This window comes from Thunnus thynnus, chromosome 17, assembly GCF_963924715.1.
Source record: "Thunnus thynnus chromosome 17, fThuThy2.1, whole genome shotgun sequence".
Taxonomy (NCBI): domain Eukaryota; kingdom Metazoa; phylum Chordata; class Actinopteri; order Scombriformes; family Scombridae; genus Thunnus; species Thunnus thynnus.
This window is the reverse complement of record NC_089533.1, coordinates 27,423,485-27,438,998: the sequence shown is the minus strand read 5'-3', so window position 1 is coordinate 27,438,998 and position 15,514 is coordinate 27,423,485. Positions and strand designations below refer to the sequence as shown.

General features: G+C 40.1%; 1 protein-coding gene across 1 annotated transcript; it reads right to left on the bottom strand.

The window, feature by feature from the left end:
• Positions 1-2,141: 2,141 nt before the first annotated feature.
• Positions 2,142-14,217, bottom strand: ube2z (ubiquitin-conjugating enzyme E2Z). The gene is made up of 7 exons (XM_067571081.1): positions 13,334-14,217; positions 11,551-11,623; positions 8,780-8,967; positions 8,540-8,651; positions 7,967-8,079; positions 7,719-7,809; positions 2,142-5,091 (listed from the first exon to the last, which is right to left on the bottom strand). Exons 1-7 carry the CDS (start codon positions 13,789-13,791, stop codon positions 4,909-4,911), a joined length of 1,218 nt encoding a protein of 405 aa, XP_067427182.1. The 5' UTR covers positions 13,792-14,217; the 3' UTR covers positions 2,142-4,908.
• Between the last annotated feature and the right edge of the window lie 1,297 nt (positions 14,218-15,514).

Sequence of the window (15,514 nt, the reverse complement as noted above, 5' to 3'; positions counted from 1 at the left end):
AGTATGAAGAACAACTTTATTAGTTTATCAGTCACCTAATAAAGTTGTTCTTCATACAACAAGTGTTGCTGGAGTTCCCATCTCTCTAGACTTCTTTCCCTTCTCCGTGCACCTTGGAAGTAGGTGAAGTTGTGCCAGAGACCCTTACTCTAAAAAGATAAAAAAAAATGCTCACAAATATGTTTCTAAAAAAAAAAAAAAAAAAGGCTCATTAATTTCCTTAAACAGCGACTCTCTAGTTTTTACCAAACATACTCAAACAGGAGAAAATAGAGCATTTGTTGGGGACTATTTTCAGCAGTGGATTAATACACATTTGGTGAACTAGTATTTCAGCCTAACAGCATACGTGACATTGACTCCAGATAAACTACAGTGTGTGTTTTCATGGTAATGAAGGAACATGTCACTTGTCAATTTATACACACATTTTGGTCCGTATTATAAAAAGAAATTGATATTCAATACCCAGGCCTTCATTATAGACACTTCCCACACCCTTTTAATATTAGCCTCTCTTACCCTTGCCTTGGCCTCACAACGAATTTTCACAGGTTTATCTGTCTTCCTTAAAAAAGCTTTTTAAATGTTTAATTTAATTTATTTAATTTTATTGACTGACAAACAGAACACTACAAACAGAAAAACAAAAAATACAGATTCTGACAATTAATCAATAAACAAGTGAGTCCTACCATTTCTAACCCTCCCAAACCAATTTACAAATCTGAACCAACCCTTTACGCACCCTTCAAACAATATCAATCATAAAAGTTATTACTATCCTTCAATTCTCAGTATAGTTTTCTAGAAAGCTGAAATATGACACTGGGTATTTGTCCATATTCTAAAGACATCAGTATGCTTCAAATGAGCATCTGAAACCCCCTGCCCCACAACTTCCTTGATTTTTCATGTGTAAAAACCAAGTGCAATGACATAAATGCCTTTGAGGCAGACAAGTAGAAGCACTTGACTTCAAATTTATTTGAAGGACACTTAGCTTAAACTAGTTTTTGTTAAGCATACTGAGACCTTAGGGGGGGGGGGACTCCATTCATTTTACACATCAGCGTGTGTTTCCAGGTGTTAGGGAGTGCTACTGCACATGTAAAAAAAGCTGTATAAAGTCTTTTATGTTGTCAGAGGCAGCTGTGTGAATCCTCATAAACTGCCTCATCTGATGTCACTGAACTGTTGGTGGTCAGGTTGTGGCAACAGAGAATAAAAAAAGTTGATATGTCTGGTTCTGTTGCATTGATTTTGAGCCTTTTTTTAAAAACTGTCCATCATGAGTCTGACAATGGTATAGGAGTGTAATACTAAATCAGTGGTGTACTCTTTAGAAAAGGTTATCTACCACTGACACATGAAACAAACATCTAAACCTTTACAATAACAAACCAAATATTTTCTAAGCATTTTTTTCTTATCTCCTTTGCATTGACAGTAAAGGTCTTCACAGGTCCACTCAGTTCTGGGGAACCATGATTCAAAAGGATCCAAGTTTACTCAGTGTCAGTTCAGATCCCGTGGTACCCTCATAAATCATCACAGGAGAAAATATTGTAGGGAATCAATAGCGTGTGTGAAAAATTAATGCTATTAAATTCCTCATTTTTGGGAATTTGATTTATAGTATTAAATTGGTTAGGGAATTGTTATATTCTGTTTCTATTACACAGTTGGCTACAGAATATTTTATTGTTGGTTTAGGAGGTTAAAACGGGTCTCAATTATTTCTATGAGTTAGCCTTTGAAGCATATAAATCAATGACTTTTTGAGTTAGTTTAAAAGGATTTTACATTTATTTTTAGAACATTTTTATTATATTGCAGTCCTTTTCCTTGCACAGCTGCTAGTTCATTGACAGATCATCATGCTGCTACTGGTACTCTCTATTACGGTCTGTTAGGGTCAACCACATTTTGGATTGGAATTAATTATAATTGGATCTATTTGTATAAGATTTGACTGTCCTTGGGTGACCTTTGGATCATATTTTTCTGTTTTGAAAATTAATAAATGCACATTGGGTTCAGGTAGGCTACCAAAGGTTTGCTTTTGATCAGGTCTGACATTTTGGACCTATGAAGAACTCTAATTAACAACAACAACAAAAAAAGTCTCGTCACATGTATCAGGACTGAACAACATTTTATTCTGTACTTTTCCAGAACTTCTGTACAATACCAACATTTTCAAGACCTGGAAACGATCGCTTTTGTCAGTAATCCAGGCGTTATAGAGCCACAGAAGAATCCTGCTTTAAGCACAACACAACACAACCAAACAGGGATATGATCTCTTTACTTCCACTTCAGGAAGCATGTTGCAATCAACATTTTGGCAATCACATATATTCTGCTAGGAGCTGCTTTTCATAACCATTCTATAACATAATAAAACAAATAAAAAGGAATGCCCTATATTAGTAATCCCATTTTAACCGTCAGCAGAGTGAGTCTAACCTGACCAGAGGTCAGAGGCAAACTGCTCTTCTTAACATCAACATGGCTGTAGAGAGCTAAAGGCAGACACTGGAGGACAATGGGAGGCAGATGGGACATAAAATAAACACAAACAACCAACAGCCATTTCTTTGTTGGACCTCTTCTTGCTATGTTGAAAAGCTTTGGGAAAAAGGTCTATATTTGAATTTATAGATGGATTCTGCTTTTTGCAAGTCCATCTCAATACAATACTCACGTTTTAAACTTTAAGAGTTACTAGACACTGTAATCATTCCTATTCTCCCTACTGGCCATGCAGTGATACCTTCCTAAGATGACTACACAGTAAGACATAAGATAAAATCTACAGTCCTCATTCCACTGTTCAGCTGAACAGCAGTCTGAATCAGCCAAAGCAACCTTTAGTCTTTATGTTTACTTGCTGAGCTGTGGTGAAAGGATGCATCCTGGTATTCTCATTGGTTGGTTGCTGGGACAAAATACAGGTAATAAACCTACACAAGATACCACGCTGAAGAAACCTGCTCAATTCAGCCAACTCATATTAGCTTCAGCTGAACTCTAGAATGGATTTTGACACAAAGTATCACTTCACAGCCAGTATAGACGAGAGAAATGATTACAGCAACCAACAACTCTTTCCATGTAAGTATTGTGTTAAGATGGACTTAAAAAAATCTGAATTTATCCGATGCAAACTCTGCTTCCTTGTCTTCTTTTCATGCAAGTCCCTTGGTAAGTCTAGAGAACACCCCTGACTGTGTTCAGACTGCAAGCAACTCTGTAAACAGGTTTGGCGTTCATTTCCTATGCCGTGTTGGGAAACTTGGCCACACATGCATGGACAAAAATAAAGTGTCAGCTGAGAAAGGTTGGCTATTAAGTGCCTGATTCCCACTTAATCCAAATCTGTGTTAAGCCTGACACAGTGGTGAAAAGCATGCATTTGAAATGACTGCTATCAGTTGGGGTTTATGTTTATTTTCAAAAAAGTGTTAAATTATGTATAAACTACAACCAAGGCAGCTAAAAGGCTTGATTTGCCTTCAGTGTACTTCTGTATTGATGTAATCAAAGCCTTTGGTTTTTCCCTCCTTCAGCAGTATAGAGTGACAGAGTTAACGTACCTGCAGTGTGAACACATGGACAGTTACGTAGAAATTTCCTCTTGTCTTGCCTCCATTAGTCCAGGTGGATCTAACTAGAGCACAGGATGGTTTGATTTGTGTCTTGATTGGTTAATCACATGAGCCAACAACCTAAAGAACAAGTGAAATAAACAAAGCACCCTACACACTGAGAATTAGCATTCCTTTCAGCAAAACAAAGAGAAAACAGCAGAACAAAAAGAGTATAAAGGTTGGATGTCAATGAAACTGACATTTTCCTAACGGCTTCTTATCTGGTAAACAGATTTACTGTGAATTTAACAGCACTATTGGAACTGAAAGCTAAGCAGAACTTTTTTATAATACACATGAATCATTGTATTTAGAGCTGCTGATGTTTTATGCGGCCCGGGTGTGGAGGCAGCTGAGATCCAGTCTGAAAGAGCCGTGGCGTGGCTTTACCTCTGCCAGAGGAGACAAGGCACATGACTTGCAAAGCCTCTGATAATTATCACTTTCTCTAACCACCTTCTGCTGTAAAAGGTCCATTACAAAAGTGCTTGTCTTTTGTTACTTCCCCTCCTCAACTCAATGAAGACCAGGCTACTTTGAAGGAGAGCCTGCAGAGTGCTGCTTTGATGAACACCATCATCTTCCACTGGTTCAGCCAACTCAGCCCTGACTCTCCCTGCAAAAGGTCCATTCATCCGGTCCAAGCCTGCCTTGACTTAAGAGCCAAAGTCAGCAGATCTCCACCAGATAGTCTTTCCATGAGGAAAGGGTATAAAAAATGTTTTATAGAGCTGTAAAGACTAGATTTCTGTTTGGGTTTGTGGGTCAAAGTGGAATGACTGCCTTAGAATTTTGCCTCATGTGCTTGTGTCCATTCCTACAGTGCATTTGAGGGTTCAAGCTATGAAACTAACCTTTTAGATCCTCAAGCAAAAATGGCTGGTTGATGTCAAAATCTATCAGGCATCTGGACAGCCGCCTCCAGTTTTAGAATCACAGAGGACATCAAAATGATAGCTGGTTAGCTACAAAAGTAGCACAAATAAACCGCTACAGGCCAAATTTGCCAGCATTTGACTAGCGGATGGTGTTCATTTTCAATGCAGTATGGTCATTGTCAAGAGAGCACTACCATCTTTTCAATCTCTCTCTGCAACATCCATACAACAGAAGCTAGTATCCAATCTTTAACCCTGAAACATAGGCATCACATTCTCTTCTGTGATTTTGTTCCTCCACTGCAAACAAAACAAAAAAGGTCCCTTTGTCTTTAGTTCTTGGCCTGGGTTTGAGTCCAGCACCGTGCAGGGAGTCAGGGCTGGGAGCTGCCCTGGCTGTCAGGGTCCGTCCCCGAGGAGCTGGTGTCTGAGTCTGAATCATCATCGTTGTGGTTGTCCTCCGCCAGGCTTTTCTCACGTATTCGCCTGTGAGTAGCGCTGAGGCGAGCCAGCAGGCCCTGGTAGTCGAAACGACCACGCTTTTCGCCAAATGGGTCCTGGGTAGAGGGAGTTGGAGGGGACATAGAAATAGAGAGGTGAGCTGTATGCAAAATTCCTCAGTTTGGTGCATCCTGATTATAATATTTACAGTCAAATTAACCCAATACAGACTACTGATTCTGTGCATAACAGATAATGAAATATCAATGCACTGCCCTATCCCTTAACAGGTCCACGCTACTCTTAGAACATCTTACAAGTAGATGTCCTTTGAAGAATGAGGAGAGAGAGGATGACTCAAAACAATTCCATGGTAATGCAGGGTATTAACATGCTTACACAGTGTGCGAGTCAAGATCGTTAGTAGCCCCCTGACATTGTGTGCAATTTTTGCAGTGGCACTCATAATTTTAAATGGATATAGGGGAAACACTGATCTTAAAACTGGCAACTTCCCATTCCCTGGAATGAGAGTGTGTCCAAACTTTTGAATGCAATTTACAATTTCATTTAGAAGATGCTTTTATCCAAAGCGATGTACATCTGAGAGTCGATACAACAAAAGCAAGGATCTAGTCAGGAGAGAACAATGCAAGTAAGTGCCATTAGGCTAACATAGGACGTAGGTGCCAACAGGCAGTATAGAGGCAATGCATAGAAGCAGATTTTCTTTTTTTTTTTTCCTCCAGTCCATCAAGTGCAGAGGTGTTCGTGAAAGAGCTGGGTCTTTAGTCTTTTCTTAAAGATCAAGAGGGAGTCTGTGGATCAAACAGAGTTAAGTAACTCGTTCTACCACTGAAGAGAAGAGTCTAGCTAGTGACTAAGAGCCCTGTTTTGGTGGTAGTACCAGGCGCCTTTCATCGGCAGAGCCTAGTGAGCAGGAGGAAGTGTAGACCTGGATGAGGGAGTCCAGGTAGGCGGGAGCTATTGTAATTGCTGTTTTGTAAGCGAGTGTCAGGGTTTTGAATTTGATGCGGGCAGCAACTGTATAACAATTGTATGAGAAACCATGGGAGCGGATTATTGTAACAAGTGAGGTGGTGTATATTGAGAAGAGAAGGGGACTGAGCACTGACCCTTGAGGAACCCCTGTGGATAAGCCGTGGGGTTTGGACACTTCTCCCCCCAAAAGATACTGTTATGACCCTTGGTCATTTTTTTGTTTCTGCTCCTATATTAACTACTCTCTCTCTCCTCCTCTCTTTATGTGTGCATCCAGTGTGTGTGTGAGATGAGATGCAGGTGGTGCTCCCTGATTGGCTCAAGTGATGGGATAGCTGTTGGCTGATTGGTAAATGCAGATGGTCCTCTCTCTCTCCCATTCCCAACAATGGAGGCCCTCCTGCTGAACCCTAGAGTTGTGTGTTAGTTGAGTGTATCTGAGTGGTTTCAGTGGGTTTTGGACTTAAAGATGTCAGCCAAGTGTGTTAGGAAACTTTCCTACCATCAGATGTGCAGATCATTGTACACTGTAAATATTTAGAACCAAGGTACCAGTCACAGTCAGTAGGAGTGAGAAACCCCTTTCTTTTTGTAAACCATTTTTCTCTTGTTTTCAATAAGGAATTAGGTAAGAGCTTTGTTTTTTGGTTTCAACTATTTTTTTCAGGGAAATATAGGGTTGGGATTAGTGGATTTTTGTTTGTTGTTTTGGCCATTGCTCAACTCCGAAGCTTTTGAAAGTAAACTGCTACATTGTGAACTTTGATTATTGTTGGGCTGACCAATTCTTGGGATTGGGCAGAGCGGGGGCTCAAAGCATGTTGTGTCCAGGTTTCCCCTAGACTAGAGACATAACAGTACTCTAAGAGATCTCCCTCTGATGTAGGACATGAACCAGCGGGGGGTCCGTCCTGAGATACCAAGCTCAGTGAATATGGTGAGGAGGATTTGGTGGTTAACTGTGTCAAAGGCAGCTGACAGATCTAGCAGCAATAGAGCTAAGGGCTGACCAGCAGCTCTAGCTAAGCCAGTGATTCCATTACTGACAGGAGTGCAGTCTCGGTAGAGTGCCCCCGCATAAAGCCAGACTGATTTGGATCGTACAGGTTGTTCTCAGAAAGGAATTCAGAGATTTGGTTAAAGACTGTGCGCTCAAGTATTTTTGATAGGAAGGGCTGAGTGTGAAGAGAGTGAAACCGGTTTGTAGTTTCTAACCTGGGCTGGGTTGAATGTACGTTTTTTGAGCAGCGGGGTGCCCCGAGCTGTAAATAAATGAAAATCCTGCTCTGAATTTTGTACTTTTTTGCAAAGCTACAATTTTTTTTTTTTTGCAAAGTTACAAAAAAAAAAATCACTGAGAGTATTGATTGAGTACTGGACTGGTAAGAATCGATAAGAGTACTAGTATCAATAAAATTATAAACTATCCTCACTAACAAGTCACCACTCAATGTTTACATTTTTCAAAATAAATGAGAAACTTTGTGTTTTTTCTGCATTTTCCCCACAGAAAACGTAACAAACGGAAACTGAAACCGAGATAAGTACATTCTGCTCCCATGTCAGTGACTCCCAGTGATAGTATCAAAACAGACAGTGTATAGTACATATATTGGCAAATCTTTGCATCATTACTATTTATCTCACAGACTTTCCTTACAAAGATTAATTGACAAAGGAAGTAAAGTAGAACATAGACAATAGAAAAATTATTAAAATAAGTAAAAATAAATATTGTCACCTGCATGTTCTGTCCCTGCAGATGCAGTCTCTCTTTGCAGACCCCCTCGTAGAAATCATAATATTCGAGGAAGGACTTTTCCATCACACTCCTAAAAACACACATATGCACACATCCATCAGTTGATAAGCAGGATGAAGAGGGGTGAGGAAATGAAGGAGACAAGTGATGAGGTGAGAAGGACAAGAAAGAAGCACAGACAGAAAAAGATGTTGGAGACAGATGGAGAAGGAGGAGGTTAGTCTTACCACAAAGCTTCAGGACAAGGAACTTTGCCCTCCAGCATGTCACACACAGCCACCCTCATGGTTTCGTGGCGGATACACTCATTGTAGTTCTTACTGTCCCCTGGGTGGCGCTCCTGAGACACACACACAGACCACAACCTTATCTAGTAACTTTAATGAAAGTGCATTAAATTTGCAATACTGCAATTTATAGTGACAGTGAAAGTGAATGGTCAGCTCATACATACATTAGTCATGAAACTTCACAGCTGATTATAGTCAAGGGGAATCAACTAAACAAAACTTAATTTCCCATATTAGTACAAATGATATATGACCAAACTCAAGACATTTCTCTTTTTGTCCAAGCGTTCTTCAGTTCTGCTGGCAGTTGAGTACCTCTCTGAGTAACTGACACACTTTAGAAAAATAGGCTGTAGTGGCCAAAAACGGATTTTTATGAGAAAGAGCATACTTTTTGCATTTTTAAAAATGTACATAGTTTCACTTTAAAATGCTACAATGTGTCGCTCAGGGCCAAGCCTCCCATCAACAATTGCAAATAAGGATTTGCCCACCAAAAAAGAGCTGTACCTGCTCAAAGCCAGGTTCATTGTGATAGGGGTTCTCTGTCATCAGAGACTGGATGGAGATGAGGACAGATGAGATACTCTGGGCTGGACTCCATGCTGGGCCTGTCCATGTCCTACACACACACACACACACACACACACACACACATTATAGCATCACGTACTCTGGTATAGCCAGAGTTTGTTTGTCGCTTCCACAATTAAGTATGATACAAATACAAAACCTGGAATTAGCACTCACCCAAGGATGCTGAGGCAGACCTTGCCGTTGCGGTAAAAGTTGGGGTTGAAGCGGACAGTGTTGTGTCCAGTGGTGATGAGCTTGACCCGTGGTGGATGGATGGGGTAGTCGGGGGGGCAGCGGAACAGGAAGAGGAAGAATCCACCCTCATACGGTGTATCAAACGGCCCTGTGATCAGAGCATGTATCTGCAGGGAAATAAAGGAATAAAAGTATGTCAAGCACGGTAGAGACACTGAAAGGGTGTGTGGGGGGGAAAAACAAGGGAGAGATGAAAGAAGGGTGAAACAAATGGATGGATAAGAGAGATCATAAGAAAACATGCCATGGTGCAGAAAATCTGACCTAGAAAACACTGGGCAACATCCACATTAGAACCCACTGTGAGGGAGAAAATGTACAAATGAGAAGGATGTCAAGTTTCAGTCATCCCATGACCTAAAAACTTCACTCCTTCCCTGTTTGTTAATGGTAGTTTCCAGTCTGGTTTTAACTCTAGTTAAACTGGAAACCCCCATTGACGCAATCAGTGTGACACATGGTGGTAAAAATCTTGATACTGCCCAAGCATGCCCAGAATATCTGTCAGATCCCTGATTCTCCAAAAAGTCCATGACAAATTTAATTTATCTTTTCAGCATCAATGTTCTTGACCTCGGAAAACTTGACAAAATAATCTCAACTCAAGGTCCGCTTACTAGCTTTTTCCAGTGCTTTCATCTACAGCTCACAGTCTTCGTCAGCAGATGGAGATCTTCCAGTTGCTACAGCTCAGTTACATGACCTAACTGTGAGCAAAACTCCATCCACCAACAAAGACATAAAGATGCGGACCAAAGCAGTGGAAAAAGCTAGTAAGTGTGCCTTGAGTTAAGGTCATTTTGCCAAATTCATCTTCGGTTTGTATTTTCAGTTCATCTTCTCTTTTATAAAAAGAGAAAATAATTGTTATTGCTGCTATTTAGTTGTCAGTTTAGTCAAAGTTGAAGCCAGAAGTGTGCTTGTAAACTGAGATGAATGTTAACAACAAACAGATTGACCAATAGTTTTACCGTTTGCCTTCATTTTCTCTTCCAAATAAGTCTGACTAGCCTGGAAGATTGTTCCCAACCTGTCAGATCGTCTGAATGCTTGTGTTGTGATGACCTGACCTGTGTTCCGACCTGGTCTGATCTATTTATAATGATGGAGCTGTGTTCACAGATCTCAGCATTTAGTGTAACTTGGTGAGTACAATGTTATAAAAATAAGACCCAAATTGTAGTTAACTAGAATGATCTTTTAATTGACAGTTTACTAAAACCCCAGAACAGTGATTATCCAATGATAGCTTAGCAACAGTAACTAGGCACTGCAGGTGTGGATTTGGATTTCTCCATATGATGAGGCAGTGTGCAGACTACTATTACAGGTCTTATTGCAACTCTGTAAAAAGTTTGTAGGTGTGAGGCTTTTCTTTCTTTCCAAAACCAAATACACAAGTGTGTTCATCTCCTCTAATGTAAGCTGCAATTGCTAGCATGTCCGGTTAACTAGCTTATTACCCACAGTAGTAGCACAGTGTTACAAAGGGCACATCATAAACTACATTACTTTATGGGCTTACAGGTTACATTAGAAAAGCCACAATGATGACTGGCACATCCAGTGAATAGTGTTTCCCCACTGGTGTGAAAGATGGAGTTTAGGCTAATGTTAGCAGCTTTGTCCTTCTCTTCACTGGAAACCCAGCTAACGTTACCCCAGATAGTGTCATGTTTGCCAAACACATCTGTTAGTACTCATCCTAAGAGCCTTTTTATAAATACTGTATGAAAATATAAACAAGTACATAAGAGCAGCCAAACATTCCTATGTTAGCACAAAATAACAGTCTGATTGTACATGTTTTTTTGCATCAGAAACCAGAGATAACTAGCTGTAAAATGTAATATGAGAACAATGCTGTTCCTGTATTTCCAAGTCTTCTGCATGAATGAATCATCAGTTGGTGAGTATGCTGACTTTCTGGCTGGGACGTGTACTGTAGCTTAAGCCTCAGTCTTTTAGCACAATATCTTGTATGTTGAAAAAATAAACACTGTATTCAAGTCCAAAATGCAGCATACAGTACATGTCAGTCGATATATGCGTACAGGTGTTGATGATATGATGTGTGAGGCAGAGTGTGTGTGGCAGTCACCGCCACTTCTCCAGCACATTGCAGCATGTTTTCACTGAAGCCATTTTGCACAAAAAACAAAAACAAAAGACAAACAAACAAAAATGAACTAAAAACGACTTTAAAATCAGTCTAGGTGAAATATGCACAGTATTACAAAATTTTCTTTATATGTGCCACTGCGCTTTTCTCCAGTTTTATAAAGTGATTGTGTTAAAAAGCTGCCTACTCTCACACACTTGTGTTTGCTTTTTTCTGTTGGTCAGACACTGACCCTCATCAAGACCAGTTAGCTTAACTGTCAGTTATGTTTCATATTGCAGTTCAGTGGACAAAGGACACCAGTCAATGGTATGGCACACAGTGCACTGGAGAAAGAGCCCAAATTTACTGCCCCTTTCTATTTATTGAATCAAGAATGGGTTTGAAACAAAAATCAATTCTGAATTAAATAGAAGACATCAAGAATGGGAACTGTATCAAATCGTGAGATGGTCTGAATGTTTATGGCAGTGATGGCAGTAGATACATAATAATCTTTTGTTATCCGTTTGTATGAAGTGCATGTGCTCACGCAACAGTTATAAATGAAGCCCCCCTGGCATTTCACCTTGGTCATGTCTTGAGGATCAGGGACGACAAACATGCCTGGTGGAGGCTCTTTGTAGATGGACATGATATCCCTGCAGAGACAGACAAAGAAACAGAGGGAGACAGATGAGGTTCCTGAAAGGATAAAGTGATCATAGAGACGGAGAGAATCTTACAATCAACAGCAACTGACTTTTTGGATTTTTCAGTTAAAGAAGGGAAACATTTAAAAATGATATCTTAAGCTAATGATATCAAAATAAAGATTAATGATTTAAAAGGGTCAGTTCACACAAATCACAAAAACATATTATTTCACCTTCCTCTTGTGGTGTCTCGCCATACCAATAGTTTTGGATTTATGTCCAGATCTCCTAAGATATCTGTTCCTGAAACTGCCACTACATTTGAAAAACTCAATGTACTTTTCCACAAACAATCCTGCTGTCAATAATTTTCATAGGAACTATTGGTAAAGAGTAATTCCCATGAGAACTGTCCCACAGTGAAATCTGAGGATTATCTTAAGTACTGTGCAACCATTTCTGGAAACACAAGAAACGTTTTCATATGTCATTTGAAATTATGTTACACTGTGGAAAAGATAATAATCAGCCTGATCATCTGAATAATGGGTAACGTTGTGAAGCAGTATGGAATAATATTTCTGTCATGGCACAGTGGTGGAAGAAGTACTCATATCCTTTACTTAAGTAAAAGTATCAATACAGCAATGTAAAAATACTGCATGAAAAATCCTACTTAAGTAAAAGTATGTAAGTATTATGAGCTTGATGTAGTTAAAGTATTGCAGTAAAAGTAGTGGTTTGGTCCCTCTGACTGATATATTATTATATATGACATCATTAGATTATTAATACTGAAGCATCAGTGTTAGAGCAGCATGTTACTGTTGTAGCTGCTGGAGGTGGAGCTAGTTTCAACTACTTTATATGCAGTTAGCTAGTTGAGTCCAGTGGTTCCCAACCTAGGGGTCGGGCCCCTCCAAAGGGTCACCAGATAAATCTGAGAGGTCATGAGATGATTAATGGGAGAGGAAAGAAGAAAAAACAAAGTTCTGATACACAAACAGTTTTTGGACTTTTTCTCTAATCTTTGATTTTTGCTGAAATATTGGATGATTTTAACATTTATTGAAATGAAACAATGTAAGAAGTTTAGAGGGAAAAATCACTATTTGGTGGACGCTGCTTTTTGTAAGACGTCAAAAGCCAAAAAAGGTTGGAAACCACTGGTTTCAAAGCTTGTTATATTGTCCATTGTGTCAAATCTTCATCTTAAAAGTAACTAACACTGTCAAATAAATGTAGTGGAGTAGAAAGTACAATATTTCCCTCTGAAATGTAGTGGAGTGGAAGTATAAAAGTAAAAATAAAGTAGCATCAAATGGAAATACTCAAGTAAAGTACAAGTACCTCAAAATTATACTTGATAATAAGTACTTACTTTCCACCACTGACATGGCAACAATTAAATGACAATAATGGAAATGTGCTTTGTCAGCGTAGTCTAAATGAATTACAGAGGTACTCCTAACAACAACAATAACATGTGGTCTGAATTTATTTGTCTAAATTACAGTAAATTCTGAAGTTTCCTGGAATTTTCCGTCCTTTGTAGAGTCTCTGAGGGATGCCAGTAATGGCAGGAACTTCATGGTAAGCTTTTACTTTCGATTTTTACTCACCCCATTTAATTTTAGGCCTCAGCTTTCCTGGAAACACACAACTGAGACAACACAGACACATTTTTTGTTACTGTTAAGGTAATATTTGTATTACCTCTTTATCCTCAGGATGCACTGCTGGGAAGCCTTCTCGTTGTCCCAGTCCGTACTGAGGGTTGGGTCCCAGGAAGTGGCGTGGATTTGGGACAGGAGGCCTGCTCCTGCCACCCCGCCGACCCCTAACCCAACACCGGGGAGAGGCGAGGAGGCGTGTACGGTCGGAGATACGGCCACGACAGGTGGCGAGGAGCCGGGGGTGAATGTGTTCCCAAACCCGGCTGGGGTAGCAGTGACAGCGGATATAGGGGCCACCACAGCGGTTAGGCCACTATGCGCAGCCGCAGCGGGAGGAGGGGAGGCCGGATTTGAGCTGGAGTGAGCACCGCTGGCTACCGAGTGTCCACCCGGCAGAGAGTTGGCCAAAGTAGGCAGCAGCGGAGCTCCGCCGCCCTGTCCGGTAACGCCTGAGCCAAGGGCACCGCCGCTGGACTCCTCTCCAAAGCTGTCCGCCATGGCTCGGCTAACAAGCCTGAGTTAAACCACTGGTGTTGACTAATTTATAATGCTAACTCTAAGCTGCATTGACAGCCGAGTGCGAAGTTACCTCGACCTGTTTTGTTGTCCACTGGGATCAGAGAGCAGGCGAGAGGCGCAGAGGCGAGGCCAGAAAACAAGGCATTTCTTCCCACGACATGGTGGCTATTTATCGTTAGCTTAACTGGGTCTTTCCCCAGGCCTCCAAAAAGTATGAAGTCGTCAGCAAAATGAGCCCGTCCACCCTGCTACGGCTTACGAAGCGACACACCGTCCGGTTGTTATCAGTTAGAAGGAATATGGTGAGAGAATATTTGATTTTTTACCGAGCACATCCCTGTCAGTCCGCTCGTATAACGCAACTTCAGGGTCTGTTTTCTCACCAGTGAAACTACGCTGAAATATATAACACGGCATATCCGGTGAGAAACTTCAAAATAAACGTTGCAAGTACCGCTGCAAAAGAGGGCGACATTCAATTAAATACTGTATTTACGTATTAAACCAACGAGTTTATGGAAAGATAATTGATGAATGTTAATCAATTTAAATCCTTTTCATATCATAAAGTTCTAGCCACACATAGTATTGTGACGTTAACAGTCTACAGGGTTTACAAAGCATTAGAAAACATGACTGGCTCTTATGAACAAGGCAACAGGAGCACTATTATAATCTAGGCGGTAATTTGCTGGACTATGTGGTAAATTTATGAACAGCAGGTATTCTAAGAGCCTGTTTTGTATCAGTACCTCAGACACTCCTATTTATGGAGGCCTTTTGGGGTCCAAACTTGACTCTTGATTTCCAGTCATGTTACACCCAGACCCAGTCAATGACTACATCACAAGGTCTGTAAAGACCTGCATGATATTTAGTCCTAACCTGTGATTACTACAGTAAATATGGCAGGGACATAATATGGTATAATAATACTGTAATTTGATTAACTCTTTAGTTTACTTACATATACCACTATAATACCACACTTGTTTTTGCATGTTTCTGTGGGTTTGTACAAAATGACACACTTTACATTGGTAAGAGCACTATACAAAGCCTCCCGTCGCATTTTTGAATGGTTGGATGTGCTCTAACTCTCAAGCAGCCATTTGTTTCCATTCATTTCCTCACAGTATGAATGTCTAAATTATTGCAGACAAGATGTTCACCATTCTGTGATAAATTCTGAGGTGAATCGATTAGATTAGCCACTCGAAAATTAATCAGTTAACAGAACACATTTGAGAAATCTACTAAATTATTTTTCGGGCAAAAATACCTTTTATTCAAGTTTCCAACATATACGTGAGAATTTGCAGCTTGTCTGTTTTATCATTGTAAAAAATTAATATTTGTAGGTTTTGGAATGTGGGTCAGAAAAACAAGTAACTTAAAGGCATCACCTATGGCTCTTGAGAAATTGTGATGCACTTCCTGACATTTCACATACAAATCTGTAAACCAAGAAAATCAAGGGCTTAATAAAATCAAGATTTAATAACAAAAATAGTTGTAGCCCTAATGAAATGCCAATCAAGTTTCAAGACAATACAAGTTGTTTTTTCACTGCATACTGAAAGAAATGGAAGACAACTGCTCCATGTGGAAGGAAGGAAAAGCTTGACTCAATGGTCATCTGTAGTAACCAACCTCAAAGATTGAAAACAAGTGTGGTAGTTTCAACTCATTTAAGACATCT